Below are 23,715 nucleotides of genomic sequence, written 5' to 3' on the forward strand. Positions count from 1 at the left end.
GTCGATAGACATTATCTTGATTAGGAAATTTCAATACGAGCTTCTATCATTAATGTGATTAACTGAAGATGATACAAGCTTGTATCGAAACGTCTTAATTAAGATGATGTTGATCTACTCAACCTTTTTGGTTTTGTAATTAATTATCAAATTTCATTCTGTTCCTTAAAAAATCAGACATACTTAGATACATTATTACCATCAGAAATAAAATAAGTAAAAAATATTTTGATTTGGTGGAAAAATATGAAAAAATTGTGTAGCGCTTGGAAAAGTAAAAACTAAAAATGAAATGAAACACTGGTATATAAAATTGTGTCTAAAAGCTATATTATAGGCATAGAAATGACAAACAAAGCTAATTAGTGCAATATTGAGTAACAAAGTCTATAAATTAAAAACACATTTTTTTAGAATAAAAAAACTTGAATCAATCAGCTAAAATCGATGAAATGATACTTTTTCTGTCTTTTGGCAAGGTAGAAAAGTAGAGTTTTTGTTTTTCACTATATCTTTCATCGACCGTTATTACGTCCCTGTATGTCCAATCTTGCCAATTTCCATTAAAGCGACTTAATAAATCAATTTTTTTCTCCCTAGTCTGCACAATGTCGACAGGAGCAATATATGCAAGTTCATTATCTTGATGCGTCTCAAACACAATTACACATCGAATAGCAAACCATCCCCCATATTTTGGGTGCATTGCAACACCATAAATCTTCTGGTCACTTTTCCAGGGGTCGACCAGTTGTGTAGACTGTGATTCATTATTCGCAACATTACCATTGCCAATGTCGCTTTGCACTTCGCTGTTTTGAGGTTCTTCAACATGTTTTCGTTGATAGTAAAAGGCACCACCTGCCACATGAGCGGCCGTTTGCACAAGAACTTTTGGTCGCCGATTTGGATGCAATTCATAGTCATACATAACGTGAGTTTTTCTGGTGTCGATTGGCAGGCCTTTAAGTGCTTGTTTAACATGTTTAGCTATACAGCAGTCAATTGGGTCTCTTGTAAATTGCTGACTTGTTTGCATTTGCTCTTTTAAGAATGGTAGAAATGCTTTCTCAAAGAAAGAAGGTGTGGTGAGAATGACCGCACAGACAGTGTCTTCTTTATAAGGCATGGTAAATAGATTACCAACATTCTGATTGTACCACGCAACTTTAAACAAATAAGCTTCCATTCCATAGGGTTCAAGGTGGATTCTTAACTCTTTTATTAGGTCGCAAGACATTTTATTAGTAGGTAGAAAAATACTTTTAGTGTAGACTTATTAGAAAAAGTAGTAGCTAAAAATGAAAAAAACTGGATAATTAAATGATTGAAAAGGTTTGGGTTCAGCATTTGACTATTGTGGAAAGTCTAGCAAGGGCATCCATGAGTTTTTTCCAACAAACCAAAACCCCGGAATTGCAAAAATATGTAAATTACTTAGTTAGCTGAGTAAACATCCTTGAAAAGTACCAATAGGCTATTTGCATAATTTACTTGGGTAATTTGGTTGCATACAGCACACCGTATTAGAAAGTAAGGCTTGAAATGTGTTTCACCAATGAAACAATGCAAATTTGAATGCTGGTCTAGAATCCTAATCTTTTTTTAGGTACAGTTTACTTTTTTTTACGTAAAACCAGTGGACAAAATGGAAATTGAAAACTGTGAGAATAAATTCAAAAAAACTTGACCCAAGAACCCAAATGCTAACCAACACCCTAACCCAAATAATATGCATTAATTTAAAAATTAGACCAGTGGCCAAATTTTAGGCGCTGGTCTAGAATCCTACCACAACGAAACACCATTTGGATTAGGGTGCGGGTTAGCGTTTGGGTTAAGGTGGGTCAAGTATTATTATTAAACAAAGAATATAATAATACTTGACCCACCCACACCCGAACGCTAACCCGCACCCTAACTCAAATTTTGTGCGTTGATTTTAGAAATGTGGTAGGATTCTAGACCAGCGCCAAATTTTATATATAACTTAAACTTTATTTAGCCGTGCCATATTAAACTGCATAAACACAGTGCAATATCCAAAGTTTCCAATCTGGAAACACCAGGACCAGTTAGTGGTAATATATAAGTCTAAAACTATGTTGTTAAGGTAAATAGCTTTGGGAAAGTGCCAATTAGCTGAACGTTTGTCCAAACTGCTTGTTTAAATATAGACCCTAGTGATATTATATTGATTTAAACTACAATGTTGTTAGCTGGATAAATAGCCTCTTCAATAGTTTGCACTTTTACACCAAGATCACCGGGGTGCAGCGGCAGCGCCAACGGCGCTGGTCTAGAATCCTACCACAGTTCTAAAATCAACGCACAAAATTTAAGTTAGCATGCGGGTTAGCGTTTGGGTGTGGGTGGGTCAAGTATTATTATATTCCAAATTTAATAATAATACTTGACTTACCTTAACCCAAACGCTAACCTGTACCCTAACCCAAATGGTGTTTCGTTGTGGTAGGATTCTAGACCAGCGCCGCGCCAACTTTTTAGGTGTGTAATGATAAAGGCCGTTTTTTTGAAATATTTGCAAATTTCTTTAAAAAAATTTCGGTGTACACCTATCACTTTTTAACGGCCTAAGGTTATTGAGGTTTCTAAATACTGAATGACTTGATTTCTTTATTTCGAGACTTTTCTTTTTGTTGTGCAACAGCATGACATTTTACAAAAATACATCAAGAGTAAAGGCATAAAGTCTATTCTTAAAAATCGCCGTTTAAATAAAATTGTATTTTATTCTTAACACTTCTAAAAGTTATCTGTCGGTAAATTTTTGATCGAAGTTTTCTATTTAAAAAAATATTAACAAAATAAAATTATAAGTCATCGCCTTTTGTTAAAGACGTAACATTTTTTAACTGCACGCATGACTAAAGAGGGAGTTTCCCAAAGTTAAAACTTACTTCAATTTTTTTTAGGTTAAAATATAAGAAAGAAGATCCAAATGCTTGCAAAAAACACTTTAAAAAATCAAGTTTAAGAAGTTTAAGAAATAGTATTTTTTCTTTGCATTAGTGATTGATAAAGGTTTATTTTCTCATAGCTTAAAAAATAATAACATTTTAATATTATGTGCTTCTATATAACTTTGGAACACCAGTAAAATAGGGAACTCTTTTTAATTGACCTAAAATCCATTAACTAGATGTCCTCTTTTCCTTGTTATCCCAAGTTATGAAATGCGCTTTTCAGACGTTTATTCAAATTGAACAGCATAATCACAACAACTATATATTTGAAGAACAATATGGTTGGTTGAGCAATTTCAAAAGACAACAAAATTACTGCAGGCCGCAATAGCAGGATAGGACGGACGTAAAATATGTTGAAGAATAAATTGCAGTCACAACTAGGGATGTCGAAACTTTAAATTACGATACCGATACCCGATATTTTAGGTGTGAAGTACGGCTTACGGCCTTTTGATCCGATATAAATGACGTCATTCATGCGATCTAACAACCAAATGATAAAATAAAAACAAACAAATGTAACAATTTGAGAAATATTAGCTAAACGTTGGTTTTAGGTAAATTTCGACTGTTACCGATACTATCGCTCTTCAGTTATCGGTTCCGATCCAATGTTATCGGACAACGCTAGTTGCAACTGTCGGCAGAAACACATGACGCTCGATAATGTACACGTTGGCGCGAAGCAGCACAAAAATACTCGATTCTCAAAATCACAGGGAAGATTGGCGTGGATAGAGTTTACACGAGCATATATATATATATAAGTGAAGCGCGAACACTGGAACCGACAACGTGGATAGACACGGCGAGGAAACTTTTGCTGCACAAGTGTAAAACGAAAGGACATCGACAATTCATCAATACCAAAAGGTGAAAAACAAAGCCAAGAAAAAACAGCTCTTCTGCTTATCAATGTAACAGCTAGTTGTGGTGGCATACAGAACTCATACCCTTGAGACCATCCAAGTTTGCAAAAAAGATCAATGTTAGGTATATTGTGGACCGAGAATGAAACTGCATTCTGTAACTGCAGACAAGAAATCGTATTCAGTCGTTTGTGAGCTGCGGGTGCCATAAGCTTTTTATACATGCTAGCGCGAAATTGCTCGTGTTAATATTAAAATATCAATTGTTAAAATCGCCGTATAAATTAGCATTGTGTCTAACAGTGGATTATGGCCCCTTTTTTCTGTGGATAGAGGCCTACAAAGCAACACAAAGATAGCAAAATCGTAGACAGCAAACCATGTGTAGCAAATTGTTTGACAAAAAAATATTTGGAGAACAAACCCAGTAGATCTGCTGGTGCCAGTGGTAAAAGACAAATCGTAGTTTAAACTGCATTTAGCCGGGACAAGTCGCGAAAACTAGTTGAAATAAAAAATAAAAAAAACATAGATTTATGTTGCATAAATTACAAAAAAGATGTCAATCAGGTATGCGTAGCTTTCTGAAATTGCCTTTTCACGGGACTAGTCTGAAAATCTTTTTAGGGGAAATTGCCCTTTAACATTGCAAACTAATAAACATACCACAAAAACGACAGAAAAGTACAAGTCTGACACAGTTCACTTAACCCGGGGTTGAAGAGAACGGTGAAAATTTTTAGAAAAAGCGGAGGCAGCATGCAATGGGTAGCCTACAAGACTGTTAAGCGTAAAGCCCATTTCCGCAAAAAACTTTTAGGCAGGCGGCACTTTTAAATAGCAAATCGCATTTAAAAACCGTGGGCGTATGACTATATTAAGAAAACTATGACTATAGTCAGATCGTAGTTGAAAAAAGCGTACCAATTAAAAACAAGCTGTCTTTTAACAGTGGCCACGTGAAGCATGTTGGCTGTAAAGTTTTTTTTACAGTTCGTTAAGTCAAAATTGTTGCACAGTTTGTCAGTGTACGCAGTAGTACTTTCACTTTTAAAAAGCAAGTCGTAATTTTAAAACTGCTGGTGTTTGACTATAGTTAGATCATAGTTGAAAAAATGCGTACCGTTAAAAAAACAACTTGTCTTTTAACAGTGACCACCTTAATAATGACTGTACAGTTTTTCTTTTGCATTCGTTCAGTCAAAATTTCGTTCAGTCTACGTAGTAGTGCTTCCAGCCGGCGTAAAAGAAAACGCCAAAGACGCCAAGAAGGGCCACAGCCCTCCACATGAAACGCCGCCCAGGGCCGCTCTCGCTCGGCGCCGACGGTGTATGACGTAACAGCTGCGGCGTGGCGTCATCTATTGCGTCACAGAGCACGTCGGCGACGTCGGTCGGTTCGGCGTCGTCTCCGGCCTCTCCGGCGCCTGTTTCGTCACCCTTGGGTCGCGTGGCGTGCCCTGATTGGCTACGATTTCGCACCAGCTCGGCGTCACTGGCGGCGCGGAGAAATTGAGTCACTGTGGAGAAGAAAAAGGGTTTATTTTTACGAAGTTATTTCCCGCAGGTTAATGCAGAGCTCTTTAAACTCTCTAGCCTGCGAAAATTAAAAAATAAAATAAATAAAAAATATTAAAATAAGGATATTTCCTCCTGGCCCTTTTCAAGAAAATAACTGAGAAGAAAAGGGTTTATTCATTCCAAAGCTATTTCTTTGGCCCGCAAAAATATATTTAGGCGAGATTTATGTTTAGTATTATATAGTTTTGATCGTTAACAAATAGTACTTAGAAGGATCTCACACTTTGTCTAACATTCATGTTGGCCTGCTCGCGATCCGCAAAACTGATTACTGAGTAGAGACCTATAATTAGGAAAGCTCTAGGTCAGTGGTCGGCAAACTTTTTTTGTCGCGGCCAAAGTACTCTTTTCAGAGCTATTGAAGACCCACTATGTAAAACCTCTACAAAAAGTGGCGGATTCTGGATATTTGATTTTAGGGTTGAAATATACAACGTCGCTTTGGTGCCCAAAACATCGCCATATCATAATGTATAGCATACTATAAAACCAAGTAAGTACGCGCGAAGCGCGAAACATTTTCAATTAAATACATTTTAAGTTGGCAAAAAGTCTGGTTCGACAGGCTCCCAGGGCCACATTTGGCACGTGGGCCTTTCAAGCTAAGCCAATTTAAAAATTCTATGCCACACCAACTTTTAAAATAAAGTGCAATAAATGTACAGCTATTACGCGGCCCATAACTACATTATAACACTAAGCTATTCAAAAGTAACTCTTGGCCTACTAAAAATGGCTCTGCGGCCCACATTTAGGCCGCGGCCCACAGTTTGCCGACCACTGCTTTAGGTTGAAGTACATAGTCGAAGGCAGTCGGCGATTTATGCAAAATTATGTTTCCATTTAGACTGCGGAAAATGGCTAGACTGTAAATCTAATGTGATTCGCATTTACCGGAGGAAACAATAAAGGCCGTACAGGCCGTTGTGGCAACAGTGCAGATAAAACAATGAGCATTGTTTGGCTTGTAATGTTTGTGTTCAAATATAAGCCACTACAGTTAGGCATATAAAATATAGTTCTAAACACGAATTCTGAGATATAACAATAATATATATACATATAAGGGTTGTTCAAAAAAACACTTTTTTGTCAAATTTCAGTGGGGACCCCCTGGAATTGTTAGGTTGCGTCTAAAAACCTCATAAGCCAAACCTGAGCACGTTTGGTTCAGTATTGACCGTGCTACGTCAATTTGAAAATTCAGATTTGGGCTAAAATTAAAAAAAAAATTAATTGTCCTCCCCCTAAAAAAATTGTTTTTCTTCTTTTTTTGAATTGCTTTGCAATTGAATAGCCATAAATTAACGGTCTTGACTTTTGGCAAAAGATTTGACTGACTTGACTTGGATTTAAGTTATTTTTAAATGACTTGACTGAGATTTTGGCAAAAGATTTGACTTGGGGCTTACGTTATTTTTAAATGGCTTAAGGTCTTTCAAATGACTTATTTGAAACACTGTAAAATAAACAAATACCTCTTCTACGTGCGGCTGGCATGTGTTCCCGCACCAAATCGGCGGCTGTGGGTGCTGGGGCGTAAAACTGGGGCAGTGGCTTCATGTCAAATCCGTCCTCTTCCTCTTCACTTTTTTCGCGCCTGGGATCATCTACCTCCGACTTATTGAAGCTCGTTGCTCCGGAATCGCCTCCCGGTATTTCCTCATCGTTAACAAAGCCAGTAGAAGACTTAGCATCGATTAAAGTTTTTTCATCGCCCATCTGAGAATCCTCTAAAGAAGCGGGTGCATCTCGCTCTGTTTGATCTTCATCTAAAAGTCCTCCGGTTTGATTTTGCTCCGAGTCCAACACACTATTCATATTCGCGACCCCGTTCGACAAAACCTCTTCTTCAACTACGATCACTGGATCTTCTTCGAACAGTTCCTCCATCTCTACAAACTCCTCGTTATCCGAGACCTCTCCCAGGGAGGAGGACTCGTCTTCGGAGGACGTCGGGTAGAAGGTGACGATCGAAATCGGTCCTCCCGGATCGGCGTCCTCCGAATTGGAGTCATCTTCCGGGATGTTCGTAGCCTGGGACGGAGCAAAGTTTTTGGGCGGATCGAGGCTCTGCGGCGTTTCGGGGCCCGAATCCCCGCAGAACGGTTTCGGCCGGAAAATTTCGTCGCTGGAAGGTTTCCGAGTGGCGCTCAAGTTCAAGACGATCACCTCGCCGCCGTCGTCCACAACGCCTTCAACGGGCTCACAGTGCATCACGAAGATCGAGTTGCTAGACGAAGAACGGCGCAGGTCGGCCCCGTCGCTGCCTGCAAAGCTGCCGCTGTCTAGGAAGCCGCTTGACAGAGAACGTGTGATTGGTACCAGGTCCTCGACATAACATTCCACCGTCTCAACGTCGCCGCTTTTAAAGCGTACCGAAGGGCTGCCGCTATCAGCAGCGGTTTCTAGCAGTTTATCAGCCGAATTTTCAGGCGTTTCTTGGCCCATTTCGACCGAAAAGACGGTGCGGTACCTTCGCTTGTCTTCATCCCATTCTACCTTTGTGCTTCCGCCGCTTTTCGGGCTTTCATCAGCTAGTTTTGTCTTTTGAATAGAGCCAAGCGCCGACTCGACCGCCTCGTTTACAATACGCTCTGCCAACGCGCTTCGTTTTAACTCCACTGCGTTGTTATTTTCAAAGCCTTCGTAAAGTGCCTTTGACATGATTCGCTCGGCCTGGCTCCTGGCGTAAGCTAGCACCGACTCACAGCGCTGCAGAATCTCACTGCCGCAGCAGGCGCACACGTTCTCGAGTCGGCCGACAGCGCGAGACACATCCGCCAAGATAACGTCACTCAGCAATGCGGCGTAGCTCGAGAACGCTGCTCCTTCGTCGTAACTGCTGGTTCGAAGGTCGTCCAAGGCTAGAGCCACAACGCGTTTTACGAGCGACGCGGAAAAGGCATCGACATGCTGTCTTGCCTTGGCGCTTTTGCTACGCTTTGCTATGGCTTTGATGGCCAGCTGTACCACGTCTGTGGCGATCCTGTTCGAGTAGCGACTCAACGCTGTACTTCCGCGACTTAGCTGGGCGGATGTGTCAGTTAAACCAGCGACTGGCGGTGTTGATTCACCCTCCGCATGGTCAACACTATCAGGCTGCGGTTGTTTAACGCTCTGCTCTGATTCTAAACTGTTTATCAGCAATTCGCCGCGCTTTGTCTCGTCCTTATGCCCGACCAGGTCCGCCAGCTTATTTGCCACCCTCTCCTGCGGCGTTAAGTCCGCGCAACCAGCGGCGTCCATGTTTAGGGCGGCCTTAGACACAAAGTCGCTCCGGTCTTGGATTCGGTAGCACAGCCGGCCCACATCATCATCGTCAATTTTCTTGGGCGGGACGTTAAGGAAAAGGCTTTTGCTGCTGGTTCGCTTTACCAGCTTGGAGCTCTTAGGAGTTTGCTGCTGATTACTGCCTTCTGACTCACCACTGCTGGGAGGGCAAGCGTCCAGTGATTTCGAATGTAAGAAGCGACGGATGGACTCCGGCATTGCGACTGGCCTCTGAGAGGTGCTGGAGTTGTGGCGACGGTTGTACATCGACATGAGGTTAGCTCCTGGCTGTTGAGGCGAGGCAGACCATGGAAGGCCACTGCTGCCGTTGATGTTGCTGTTCCCAGGCTCGCTAGCCGCGTCTACGTGATGCAGGGACTGGGTGCTCATCCAGCGTCTTGGACTCCTGTAGCTGTGGGTGAAGTAAAATTTACACATGGTTTGTGAGTGTTTACCAGGGGCGAATATAGAACAAAATCTTAAATATTTTGCGACAAACTTTTAACAGAACCACAATAGAGTAATTTTTGTCCTTAACATGCGGCAAACTATATGTAAGTGTCTCAATATAACTAATTTGCAATGAATAGTGCGTATTTTAATCTGAAATGCCTGCGTGTACGATTAGTTGTAATACAGATACCTTGTTTTTCAAAATTACAAAAAGTTTCGCGGCACACTTGACAATCTGTCGAGGAAAACTAGTGTGCCGCGGCACACAGTTTGAGAATCACCGTCCTATCCGGAAGGATAACAATTTGTCTCACCGGAACGCATGGAAATTTTCAGAGAAAACGTCACAGCATTGTGTCATAACGGAATATGTACAACAATTAACCTTAGAAAACTTAAGGTTAGCCTTCGATGTAGCGTTAAATGTGAAACTGAAAACTTAGTTTATATATATTGACGGAGATTGTGGGATGGCCCAGTCAAAAAACGACATGGCCTTGTGAAAAACGAACATTTTTACCTATACTATGTATACCTTAAAAATATTTTACCACAACACCGTTCCCGATCGGCTTATTTTCATCTATGTTTTTTTACTGCGTTTATTCGAACGAATAATTAAAATTACCTTCAAAAAGATACTGACGGTTAGCATTTATGGTTTGTCAGGGCTGTTTGATTATTGATTTCTGATTATAAAAACAATAATTTAATGTACCTTGTTAAAGAAGACGTGCTATTTAATGGTAGGTATTCGTAGGAGAGCCAATGGCGATTTGGTAATAAAGATTATATGAAAACCTACCTTACGCGCGCACATAAACACACACATACAAACACCCCTCTTATAAAGTTAGCGACACAGGATCGCTGGTAACAAATTAAAAAAAATCTCTTTTTTCCTGAAATTTGTTTATATAAGCATAAGCTACAAAAATGCTTTAATGTGTCTTTACACTTTTTAACTTAGGCTTAACAGTTTTGGACTTTATAATACTATATATGATTTCTCTAAATTAACTTGAATTTTTACGAATCATTTACCAGGCTGCTGGTATTACGTTTTGGATTGTTGAAACAAACGAAGGCCGAGCTTTATTTTTGGTGTACAAATAAACGAAGGTCGAGCTTGACATTTTGGTGTACAAATTTCACATTTCGTGAAATATTATACGATAAGCATATGCGTGGATTAGTGGCTACAGATTAGATTTTTACGAAATAAAGGGCAACACATTTTGTATTGATTTCTTTATTGACATGACGAGCAGACGTTCATATGCCCTGACCTAGCTGACAAACGTGATAAGGCTATGACGAAACGCATTAGGATTTTAATTACTCAAACGCGAATTGTGCAATATAGGTAAACGCACGTCAATCATAAACACCTAATTAGTGTGAAACATAACGCCACTAATCACACGCAAAATGCAATGTCAGCATGAGAGTGGAAGTATAATACCCTTATCATCAGCTGCCATCGTTTCATTTTACATGGCTTATGTTCCAATTACTGTAAAGGAGTAAGCTTTCTTTGGTCGGCAGCCTACGCTAAGCCAACCAAAGTTTAATCCATTTTTATTGTGAAAAGTAAAAAAATCACGAAATAAAAGTAGGACCGAAAACTGTGTTGAAAATACTGAAGCTTGACACGTTTTAAGTTATGTGAACTATACATACGTGTAACAGTGTCTACCTTTGCCAGCATACTTAACAATGTTCCACGTTTAAAAGAATCAATCTTATATCAATCTAAACTTAAAGCTAAAACCATTTCACAATATGTAGCATTTTTATCAGGCGGTATAGCTATCCTTTGTTACGACATAAGCACAATGATAGATGCTGATGTGTGCATTTGAAACAAAACATAAAAGTGGTAAAAACAACAACAGAAACTGGTAGATTTTAATTTTTTTTTTAATTTTACTTCCGGATGTCAGAACATTAAAACCACACCCATACAGTGTTGCAAAGAAGTCATTTTGGAATGACTTAAGTTCCAGCCAAGTCATCTGTGAAGTAGCTTAAGCCCAAGTCAAGCCTTCCAACTCCAAGCCCAAGTCTAAGTGATCAGTTGCCCAAGTCAAGTACCAGTCATTTCACTTTTGGAGCAAGTCAACTCCAAGCCAAATTACCGATGCAAAAATATAATAATAAAACTATTAACATTTGTAAACTCGCCCGACCATGAGCGTTAACTCAACAAAAAATCACAATAAAGTAAAAGCAGCAATTTAATCGTTTTACGTGCAAAGCTCAATTTTTTAACAAAATGTTAAATGAAAACAATAAATTTCAACCCAAGTCAAATTTTCTCAATGATTTAACTACAAGTCAAGTCATTTACCCGAAAGACTTAAGTCAGGTAAAGTCATTTCAAAACAGTGACTTAAGTCAGGTCGTTAACGTAACGTAAGTCATTATAACACGTACATAACACTCTACTATACTTCAAGCTTGAGAAAAGCGTATTACGACCAGCTAATTAAACCAGTATCACGGGAAAATCTCTTTTGCTTACCTGCTGTTCGGTGAGATTACAAGTCAATCCATTTATCCAAAAGACTTAAGTCAGGTTAAGTCATTTAAAACAGTGACTTAAGTGCAATTAATGCACGTCGTTAACTAAAGTCTTTATAACACGTACACAACACAATACTAGCGCATAACCACCAGATAGTTAACCAGTACCACGGGAAAAATCACTTTTGCTTACCTGCTGTTCGGTGAAAGGGGCTCAGCGTAGCTGCTGTCAGATTCGTCCTCTGAATATCTTCCGTTGGCACCGTTCGGCATTAAATCGAGTGTTATCTGGTAACAGGAGTCGCAGATTTGTAGGGAGGGCATGTACCTTGGAAAATGGGAAAACACGGACGCCGGGTTAACCGCGTACATATGTGAATCGCAGTCGGCAAACAAGAGATGATAACGCCTTGCTCGTATTGGAAGCTGGATCGATCGATGTAATTCATGTTTCAATTGTATGTAGCACAGTTAACTGTACATGTCACATTTAGTTGCATAAGTCAAAGTTGGCTGTAGTGGGACAGATATTGTTAGTTGTTATTATTTGATATAAACCATAAAGTTAACGGTTTGGTTTTCCCGTCTAACAGAATGACACATGGCTGGGGATCCATTTTTTGGGGGGAATCTATGACCAACACCGCACACCAGTCTAAATGTTTTTTATGGCGAAATTGCACTTTCCCAAAATTGAATAAAAGTGCTTATTGTTCGTTACTGTTTGAAGATAATAAAGTCAAAAGCTATTTTTTACTTAAGATCGGGTAAACACATATTGCATAGTGAAGTCTATTAGACCTATTCAATGACTTAGTGACTATTATATACCTTTGGTATGAGCTTAGGTATACAACTGCTGGTTATCTTAGGTAGGCTATACAATTGCTGGATATATATCCAAAATACAAAACTTATACATTTCATTCATGTCCGCAAACAGTGCTTCTGTCACCGTCAAAGGGACTAATAAGAAGTGTTGTGAACAAGTTATGTTGATAGGATTAAAGTCCCTCTCAATTCTTTTGTATATTCTAAAGTCATCCGTTTACTCAAATCCCAGTCAAGTCATAAATAGAGCAAGCCAGCTGCAACTCAAATACATTATTCAAAAAAACACAACACTAATAAAATTGGTAACTCGTCCGATATTATAAGCTAAACTAAATATAAGAAAATCGTAACCCATATGAAAAGTGAATTGTTTTATGTGCAGAAATAAGTCAAGTCATTTGATCAAAAGACCTAATTCTGTCCATGTCGAGTCATTTCATCAAACTGAGTTAAGTCAAGTCAATTCATTTAAAAACAGGGACTTTGGTGCACTTTAGTCAAGTTATTGAACTAATCATTACAACACTGCCAGTAAGCTTTGATTTCTAGATTTTTAACCATTTTTATAGATTATTAAAAAAAGAGGACACAGAGCAGAGATAACAAAAAATAGAATAAGTTTCCTTTGAAAAAATGGGACTTGTCTTTAGCCGGACATTACCTCGTAGAAAGCACTGCATTGTTGAACAAGCTTCTCCAATGCCTTGGAACCGAGCGAAGTCGTTTTCCGGGGGTGGTGGCCACGTGAAAGGGGGCGCAACAGCTGTTTTGCCCCCCGAAAATCATTCCCTTTTTTAGTTTGTCGTAATGGGCCGCGCAGAGCCGGTCACCTTGGCGGAGATTCGCCCTCTGAATAAAGTTGTTTTAAGTCATACTGTTTTCATAAAAAAAATTGTTGTAAGAAAAAATGGTCCTACCAGAGGTAAAATTTTCTCATAAAAAATTTTAAATAAAGTGCAACTGAATAATGAATTGCAAAGCCAAAAAGGTCGAGTAGATCGACATCATCTTGATTAAGACGTTTCGGTACGAGCTTGTATCATCTTCAGTTAATGTGACTGAGAAGCAATTCAAGCATTACTTATAAGAGGTGAGACGCAATTGTTATCAGTCAGAGTTTCGAAAGTTGGAGCAGTATTTAGCACCTTGAGGTGTGACCTTTTTGGCTTTGCAATTTATTATTAAGCTACATTACAGATCCGTGCATAGTGTAAGTACAACTGGTTAATCAATTGATAATTACTCATTATTTCTCGACTCTCTCCTCTCTGAACCTGTGTACTCGCCCTCTGAAAACAGTTGTTTTAAGTCCTACTTTATTCAAAAAAAAGTTAAACAAAGTACAACTGGTTGATCAATAGTTCATTACTACTTGTTTCTCGAATCGCTCCTCTCTGAGCATGAGAAGCTCGGTTTGAAGAGCGATCACCACAGGACAGTTTTTACGAACAGGATGCAGCATGCAACAGGGCTATGTTTGTTTCAAGACCTGCTCCCTGGGGGTGGTTTAATTCCTCTTAAAAAATCGTGTAGCGCGACACTCCCCTTTAAGCCTGCGTAGCTCAGTTGGTAGAGCGACGGTTCTGGTATGACCGGAGGTCGTGAGTTCAAACCTCACCACAGGCTAGTTTCACGAACAGGATGCAGCAGGCAACAGTGCTACGTTTGTTTCTCGACCTGCTCCCTTCTAATCCTGTGTAGCCCATTTGGTAGAGCGACGGTCACGGTATGACCGGAGGTCGTGAGTTCGATCCTCACCACAGGCTAGTTGTTTTTCTAGCCTGCCTTGCTTGCATCATTGATCTACAGATTCGGTGAGTCTGCGATGGCTTTCGGTGCAGTTCATTACTAGTATCTGAACTTTTGTGGGCTTACAACGTAGCATCGTGCGCACGCAACACTATAATCTAATCTATTAAAGGGTAGGGCGTTAATGGATATTTGATAGCTCTGCTGTTTGTTGCTAACCTCTACTTGATTGCAATAAGGCGTTGCTAAAATTAACCTTCTGGAATAACTCGACTTAGCCAAACAAACCAGGGGTGGATAGCCTTCGGTCTGCGAGTCGTCCGCCAATGTAAATCATCCGTTCAGTCACCTCTTCAACAAATGGCCTAATGCAGTTCCCATATTTTTTTATCTAGGTAAATGCGAATTTTATTTATACATCTTGCGTTTTTGCGTCTTTAGGGAATCTTTACAGCCTAGGGGCGCCAGGCATATACCCTGAAATCATTTTAGCGTATGTGTAACTGCATTTTAATGCGATTCGCAATAATTCAGTGCGTCCTTTAAATATGAACATAACAGAGGAAGGTTAACGGTATCCCATTATATATAACAATAAATTTCATGGCGGTCATGATTAACAGTTATTATAATAAAACGTTAAAGAAAAACAAGTTTTAACAACAAAATTGTCATTTAGTTATTATTGCAATTCGCCAAGTCCTTTCTGAGTTTAGCTCTGCCATTCTGCCTTGCGAAATGAAAACGTTGCCTTATATTGCTGACACAATTTTCTCAAATTATCGATAAAAATAGCTCAGAACCAGTATCAATAAATTTAAACATATTAAAACTACTGCAGTCAGCTAGTCAATCAATTCTAACCGCGACCCATAGTTCGAGAAACACTGATGTAATAAAAAAACTAAAATATTCAAGCTATAGGGGGCACTTACCCTGACCAGGCGGGGGTCCGTTACGGCAAAGATCCCCGTTTCCGAGTCGGCACAGCAGCATTTCTCCTTGAGGTCGGTTCGGTTTGGGCAGAGCGCGCACGTGAAACTGCTACCGGCCTCCATTGGATTGGCCACCACGCGGATTCGTAAAAGACCTGGAAGCGCCAGCAATCCTAGGCCTTAATTGATGAGCTGAGTTCTGTGCAAAGAGTGTTAAAGCCTTATTTTTGGTAACTTTTCAAATGCATACGTATAGTCGTTGCGTCCAAAAACGGTTTAGTATAATAGGCCTGCAGAGTTAATCCAGGGCATATTCGGTTACTTTAAAACAGTGATTCTCAACCGGGATGCAGCGACATTGTTTTTTTTTCTTTTAAAGTGGTTACATGTGGCGCTGTGCAATAGGCTTCGACAGTTGTTGAAACTAGAAGCTACTCAAACAAGCAAACTGAAAACTCTTTGAGGCGGACTTCGACAACTTGATAATTCTAGTTTTCTAATTTATTGAATTAGAGCAAAATGCGGGTAATTCTAATTCTAATCTAATTTATAAATTGCCTGCGTGCTCCAATTCTAGTTCTAATCTAATTCGGATTTTTCCAAAAATGCTACTTTGTCCAACGGCATTTTTAGTGACTCAGTTAAAACACAGAATTTCAGTTAAAACTCTTTGGTTGGAACGACTTGTATGTAATTTTTACAGTCTAACAAGCAGAAAAAGGCTTAAAAATTAGCACATATTTACCATTTCACATTCTTATAAGAATACTTTGCGATTAAATTTAATTGGTTGTATGTGATTCGAGTTCAAATTCTAGTTGAAATTTGTTTTTTTAGGAATTCGGTAATTCTAATTCTAATCTAATTTGAAAAAACTTAAAACAATCTAATTCTAATTCTAATGAAAAAAACTAAAATGCTCCAATTCTAATTCCAATCTAATTTTAAAAAGGTAAAATAAATCTAGTCGTCCAAGTCTGCTTTGAGGCTGCCATAAAGCTGTCTGCAAACTAACGCGTACCAACATTCGGTTTCGGGCTGACGCAAGACGCTTTGGTAATGCACTGAGCTTTTGCAAATTTGCAAATCGTATATATCAGGAGTTCCTATACTGGGGCCCATATACCCATTGGCGGTACGTAAACTAGTTGTAGGGGTCCAAAAGGGCCCAATTGAAATTTTAGTTTGTATTTGAAAAGTGATCAATTTTTCCAAGAAAAAGTTTTTAAAACGTTTTTTTCTTGTAACTAATTAGACTCTATTTCACTGTTACATTTTTTCGACAAGAAATAGAAGATTTCTTAGGTCTATTTCTATTGTGACGTCAATTCATGACGTAATCTCTATACAATTCTTGCCTACCCTGGTCCACACGAAGCACAACATTTTTCAGGGGTAAAAATGTCAAAGAACCATGATATATAGCCTAAACATCGCGCATAGCATTTCAGGGCCGAGCTGTTTGACCACAAAAGCACGAGAACACATACTAACAATTGGCGCGGGCCTTTATATACACTCCACAAGCCTAATGATTACCAGACTGCAACCACACCAGGCTACACAGGTGACCTGTAATTCCTTTTGCAACTTGGCATAACCGATGGGTGCAAATCCACCAGTCGGTCTCAATTATGCAAAGAAGTACGAGCTTGAGTTACAGCAACACCTGCCAAACACCAGCCGAGCCGCTGATGACCAGAATCGATGGAATATTTTGTCAGGTCTAAGCCATATTCGATCACAACGTCGCTTGGCAATTTATCGCCACCGCCGCTGCTGCCTGATTGCGCAACAGATCGATAGTTTCATGTTTCGAGTTTGGACGTTGCACAACGCTAATCCAGGGGGTGTACGTTAGGTATCTTTTTTTTCTATTTTTTGTTTGGAAAAAAAGGATGCGTTAAAGCAGGTGTAGCCAACTTATGTTTGATTGCGATAGAATGAAACATTTTTAGAGAATCTTGATCGACAGGTTCAGTAAAAAGTCACAAGAACACTTATTAAACATTTTGATCGTTAATTGCATTTCAAGCCAGCGATGGTGGTAATTTGTTACGCCAAAGAACGCTTTATTAGGCTTGTCAAGACAACAATTAATCATTTTAATGTTCCGCGTGTGTGCGACAGCTACTATAATGACGTAACACATATTTAACGCGATTGACCAGGTGAAATGTGACCATCAAAGTGTAGCTACCCCTGCTTGAAGGAGCTGTGTAGTTTTGACAGTGACATGCATTGACCAGCTTTAAAAAAATGATTTCGACAAACGAAGATTTTTCTGATTACAGACCAATTAAAAACAAATGTAAGGACTTCAAAAATAGAGTAAACGTAATGTAAATATATACTGACAAGAAGTTCTTCTGGTACGTATTTTTATTCCAACGTTTTGGTTACTATCCAGGATGCCTTCACCAGGTAATGCAACAACATCACGCTCAACACCACGCAAAGTAAAATGACATATGCCTGGCAGAAACAGTAATGTAATATATTACACTAAAAACGTTCCAAATAGTGCTTCACCAACCATTGAGTCATTCGTGCTGAAGACACTTAGGGTTATCACCTTACAAAACAAAACTTTCTGCTTGAAAAGCAAAAGAGTCATCTGGACCACAGGTTGATGAGGTGCCATTGGACCCATAGGCAAATATGTGGGTCCCTAATAGAGGATAACCACCGTCGAAGTGCGGAATAAGTTGGTATTGATTTAATCCCAAAAACGTTTCGAGGTCTTTTATCAAGCAATGGTGTAAATCAGGGGTTCCCAACCTGTTTTACACCGTGGCCCCTTTGAAAATTTTTACAAATAAATGGCCCCCCCTATTTTGTTTAACATCATTTTAATAAAAAAAAAACAGTTTATACCGTAACCGGTAGTTTAGAATAATAAAACAATATAAATATAACATACAATAAACATGATAGTACATTAATTAGTTATCAATTACCATATTGAGTAAATGTGATGGTTGAGCCTGTTTTTGCTCTGACAATGTCTTGATTGCTGGTTTAAGATAAGTTTCATTATACTTCTTTCTTTTTTTAGCCAAAAAAATATTATTTTTCAAATTTGTTCATGGCTCCCTGGAAAACGGCTCAACATTTTTGTTTAATATGGTACATATCGGGTTTACAGGTTAACATCAATTGCCTATAATTCTGTGCTGAAACACATCGGCGAATATATCGCAGTCCAACTTTCATATAATGTCTTAACGGCGTTTTTGGGGGGTAAGGCAGGTGTTGGTCATATAGCCTTATTGGAAATCATGTCAGTTCAGGTTGTATCAGGTAGAAAAATGTCAGTTATTTTGCCGAAATGAACTATTTCCTAAACCCGTAAATATGTGAGGTAAAAATTCTTATAAGGCCAGATAAAAATTTGACTATGTTAAAATCAGTTTCCCGTAGATACTAATTATTCTCATGCAAATTGCCTATTCTGCCTGTCAGAAAGTTTTGCATGCCCCGACGAGAAATTGACCAGTATGGCGATAATAATTTTCCTTTTTGTTGTGTCAATATAAATTCGCCCTCGTTATTTAACAGGGTTTTAGTAGAGCTATATAGGTTTACGTGACGCACGTCATAGCCTGACTTCACGCAATGGTCACGGTGTTACGCATCAGTGGGCACCTCATTTTGATGAATAAATATTGACTCACTAAATAACACATGGGATCGAAGGATTTGTATCACGTTTATTTGCAGGGACAGAAATGCGGACTTTAGCAATTTACGAACACCTATATCACAGGCACGCTCGCAATGTAAATTTCGTTTTGATTGCTGTTTTGGTTTCAAAGCCACTTTTGATTGTAATTACTGGTTAATGAATATTAATTCCAAAATATTTACAGGTGGTGAGTTAGGTACGGACAAACAAGCATTCAATGTCGGTACAATTACCACGCTAAGTAGACACTCATAAGCTGTCGTTATTATCAGTGAAAGATTGAGTTGGGATGGCAGCCAAACCACAGCAGGCAAATCCACACATACGCTGGATTTCATTTGGCTGGCATTTGGGCAAAGGGCGTTACGAAGTAGAACCCATACCTGCGGTGGAATATATTGGGCGCGCTGTGAACCTTATAACCGTATTCGAATCCAGCTGTGCGTATCGCTCACAAAAGGACAATGATTTACATTAGAGCGGCCCAACGAGCATCGCTGTTGACCTTTGTCTAAAACTCGAATTGCTAAAGCTATAGTTCGCATTGGGCCGGTTATATTGCCTTTGTTAAAACAAACGCAGGACTGGCAGTGTACAGCTGACAAGTAGGAACTGCCAACAACAACATCACACAACTGCCAGGTGATCAACTCAAGTGCTTGCAAACTTGAAACGGGTTTTGTAAACTTTGCGCTGTTCGTAACGTGAGCCCAGTAAAGCTCAAATTGTAGCTCACTGAACACAATTTCCTTGGAAATTTGACTGCGTGCCTGTCCATGAAAAAATAAACTTTTCGTGCTGCCTAACTTTTGGGTGCTGCTCATTAACAACTACCTGCCTAACACCTCACGCCATTAATAATTTACAGTTTAGGGTCGCTACCCTAACCAAAAAATCGCAACTTAACCAAAAATGCCTTTACCACGATTTTGCCTTTTTTAATGTACTAACTGCAACAAGAAAAGGTGCGACTAAACTTTAAGATCTAAGGCTTGCATTGCACCACAACTGTTTCCCGTAGAAAGAGAGAGTTATAAATTCGGCGGCGGGTACACAGCCAGACATAAGCACAGCCTACATAGGCTACATAGCGTGTCCCGTTTTCCAGGTTAATGTTTGACAAGCACGCTTTTCGAAGACGGCGAGTTGCTCGCCCTACCGCAGGCCTGTTATTAGCGGCTAGCGCTCTACACAACTAGGGAATCAATGGGCTGCCGATTTGATAGGTCGTTGACCTGTCACAGGGCGTTTCAAACAGTAGACGTGCCTTGCTAGCTTTTTGCAAGCTTCCAAACTCATTGCGGTATGTTGCTGCTATTGTTGCGGTCACAATGCCCTGTGTGGTTGCTTGTTATCGACACCAGGCAGCTAAGCAGCGCGAGACGCCCGTGTCTCGAGGTTTAAAATCAATAACCAACCATATATTACCTGGCCCAACCAGGACTATCTACATTCGATCGAGGCTTGGTGCATCCCATATTGCATTACGTCCTCTCGAATATGCTGATTGCGCCTCTAAATAGATTGATTAAGATTACAGAAATCCCTTTGCCCCAATTGACCTGCTGTTCTATAGGCATTTCGAATTCTACTAAACGTAACCAGTCTAACTCTATAAACAAATAACGTGAATATACTTATTATACACCAGGAAATTAGAAAATCACACCGACTGGCTGCCAGACCAGCAATAAAAGCCCTTGTATAAATAGTAATACTTTGCTTTTGTGCCAGCTCAAATTGCACATTCCTTTTTCACGTAAAGGCCAGTATATTCGCAAATTGGCCTTTATGTTGTCTACACCACAGCTGAACTTTGAAAACGAAAATCCTTGGTATATCGTATCTTTCGCTTAACGAAGGCTCACCCTGATGATTCTGTCGTTTCCGCGAAATCATACGACTTTGTTCTGAACGCGTACACATTGCGTACGTACTTCCGACTCCGACGCAAAGCAGTTCAGCTTAATCGATACAACACCTATGGGCCAAATCTAAGTGTGACAATGTGAAAAGTTATGCTACTTTTACTAATTATTTTTGTGAAAGATTGCCGCCATATGCTATACGTATATTTTGTCGACAAATTGAGTTCAATCAAAAGTTAAAATCGAACACCATGAAAACTATTGAAATAAGCTTGCTATGAACTTGAGACGTCCGACAATTTCGGATCGGAGCCGATACCCGATGCCAAGTGGTGTTATCGGTACTCGTCCGATACTAGGGTCTAATCGGCGCCGATCCGATACCAAATTTATATCGGAATTTCTGTCATGATTAGCGAACCAACGCAGTGATTTCTATTTATAAAAGGTAAATTTATTAACATAAACCTATTTACTCCTTTTTAACGTTTCAATTTTATCTAACTTTGAAAGTTGGTGCATCATAGTGACGTAATTTGGTATTGGATCGCGATACGTTGAGCAAAAATATCGGGTATCTTTGTAGAAGTAAAAAAGTATCGGACATCCCGAGTGTGAACCAATACGACTTGACCAAAACACATCAATTTTCGCCGAACAAACACATATCACAACAAGTTTAAAGAAGCCTATAATGGCATGCAGCTGTGTTCTTTACTTTATACCAGCCCTGCCTAAACGATGCGCCACGAAGCAACAACGCCCTTAAATAGGTTTTCACGATGTCGCATGCATAGACCGACGTCAAAGCGCGATGCTTAGTTCGTCGGCCAGTTAAGATGCTACTTGACACCTTAAGCGTATATCTTGCCTTGCAGCAGGTGTTTTAAGCTTTTTTAACCCTCGAGAATTGTTTTGTCTTGCGTGAACCCAGGTCTGCATATATTATTTTAATTACGTTATAAAAACACGAGACTAAAGAAGTTCACTGTTTTTAGTCCAGCAAATGTGAAACTGAAATAAAGTTCAAATAAATTCTTTTCAATTAAAATTTATTTTAAAAACTCATTCTATTTCCAAGTTATACAAGAAAATTTTAATCTTGCATTGATGGACCCTTAAAGCTAGTCCACGTACCCCTAAGAAGACCACGAACCCCAGTTTTAAAAACCCTGCTTACAGTACAAAGTGCACATTGTTAACGTTAGGCTTGTCTCGCTAGATTTTCAAACTGGCCTACGTTTTTTGTGTTGATCAATTACACTTTTACCAATCGATGCTTAACTTGGTCCACGCGGATTAATTATAGCCTACTGTCCTTATTACTTTTAGAGGTTTTCAGGTTGATTTATGGGCAGCTAGACTCGATGACCGTAAGGGCCTTTCAATGTCCTTGTGTTATTCGTTATGTAATATTTTTTAATGTTTGCAAAAACAACAACAAAAATAAATAAATCTTGAATCTTTGTAATTTTCGTTTCAATCCATTAGGCCTACCATTTTTACGCTGAATAATTTCATGTAAGGCTGCTTTTACATCGTTAACCAAACGTCACAGTTTTGAGCGTAAAACGGCCAACGTGTTCCGTATTTATACGAAATTTACTTGGTAAAAGCTTTAACTAATGCAGGGATAAAGAGTAAAGTAAGCCTCTTGAAAGGCGCGAAGCAGGTTCAAAGCGGTTTTATCCGGTTTCAACCGGTAATGAGTCACGCGCCTTAGGTCATGGTTGTAAAGGTTCACGAGGCCACTCTTAAATTTACCCTCCATTTTAAGGCCTCGTTTTTCCGCATTTACTGAAACACGGATGAAAAAGGGCGACGGTCAAGTGAACAATTAACTCGCTTTAAGTGAGGAAAAGTAACTTGATTTATATTCGAAACAAAGGTATTAGTCCCGGGGTCTTTGAATTCTGTAATTCTGTTCTTATGGCTCCTTTAAGCTGGGTGGTATACAGACTGGCTGTAGGGCTTGACTTGACTGTAACAACAAGACAAAAAATTGGTGTTAGAGCAGGGTTTATAAGCTTTGGGCCGCGGACTAGTTTTAGGGTTTACCATGAATGCCTGATTGAAACCTTGGTGTACATTTAAAAATCTGTAAAGCAATGTAAAACAGTTTAATAAAAAACAAAGCGTATAAAATTTGGTTTGGGCGCTGATTAGTCCTAGATAGACTACATTAAAGTTTAGGTCCCAATGGGTCAAGGTGATATATTATTAAGTTACATCTTCCGAATGTTTAACTAAATTAGCTAAGAAATCTAACAACATAAACGCAGATTTGTGTGCTTTACCACAACTATTTTACGTGATTTCTGTGCAGCAAACAATCTGTGAACCAATTAAGCTCAATTTGTTTTGGTTTTTAAATGAATTTTTGCGCTTTGGGCGAATGGTTTGTCTTCCATTCTTTGAAAATAATTAATATTTTTCAATTGCATAAAAATTCGGGATTAGTTTAGTAAGAACAAGAATACCACGAATGGAAATTTTGTATACGGCCCACCTAAACCTTGCTGAGTTTGTTTTGCCTGCGACTGGGAAAAGTTGACCACCACTGCTCTTAGCGATAAGGACGAGGTCACGTAGGGCCGTGAAGGCTGTCAGCTATCACGCTTCTCGCATTTAGGTCGCACGCCGCCTTAACGCAAACGCCAGACCTGACTTGAGAAAGATGACGAAATGGACCGCGATGTTTTGCCGACTCAGCAACGTTAATATGTTACGGCTAGAGAAATGAGTCTGTATATAAATCAGTGATTCATAAACATTTAAGTGTCGATACCATTTAGAATAAGTTTATAAAATTTAAGTAACCTCGTTTTATAAGTAACAAATTAGTTAGGTACACTATGCTCGGACCTGTAATGTTGCTTAATAATAAATGTCAAAGCCGAAAAGTTGTAAATCGACGTCATCTTGATAAACTCGTTTCGATTCGCA

At 39.3% G+C, this 23,715-nt stretch overlaps 2 protein-coding genes and 1 non-coding gene across 3 annotated transcripts; 1 reads left to right on the forward strand and 2 right to left on the reverse strand.

The window, feature by feature from the left end:
* Positions 1 to 153: 153 nt before the first annotated feature.
* Positions 154 to 1,253, reverse strand: LOC146170287 (cyanocobalamin reductase / alkylcobalamin dealkylase-like). The gene has a single exon (XM_083389687.1). The coding sequence runs from the start codon at positions 1,238 to 1,240 to the stop codon at positions 431 to 433; it is 810 nt and encodes a 269-aa protein (XP_083245813.1). The 5' UTR covers positions 1,241 to 1,253; the 3' UTR covers positions 154 to 430.
* A 2,475-nt stretch (positions 1,254 to 3,728) lies between these two features.
* LOC146170288 (uncharacterized) lies at positions 3,729 to 15,336 on the reverse strand. Its single transcript, XM_083388090.1, has 5 exons — positions 15,214 to 15,336; positions 13,191 to 13,378; positions 11,889 to 12,023; positions 6,919 to 9,125; positions 3,729 to 5,379 (listed from the first exon to the last, which is right to left on the reverse strand). Exons 1-5 carry the CDS (start codon positions 15,334 to 15,336, stop codon positions 5,072 to 5,074), a joined length of 2,961 nt encoding a protein of 986 aa, XP_083244216.1. The 3' UTR covers positions 3,729 to 5,071.
* On the forward strand, positions 14,081 to 14,155 carry Trnat-ggu (transfer RNA threonine (anticodon GGU)). The gene has a single exon. It is a non-coding gene; the product is annotated as a tRNA-Thr (tRNA).
* Positions 15,337 to 23,715: the final 8,379 nt, after the last annotated feature.

This window comes from Ascidiella aspersa, chromosome 1, assembly GCF_963924565.1.
Source record: "Ascidiella aspersa chromosome 1, kaAscAspe10.2, whole genome shotgun sequence".
In the NCBI taxonomy this organism is placed as follows: Eukaryota; Metazoa; Chordata; class Ascidiacea; order Phlebobranchia; family Ascidiidae; genus Ascidiella; species Ascidiella aspersa.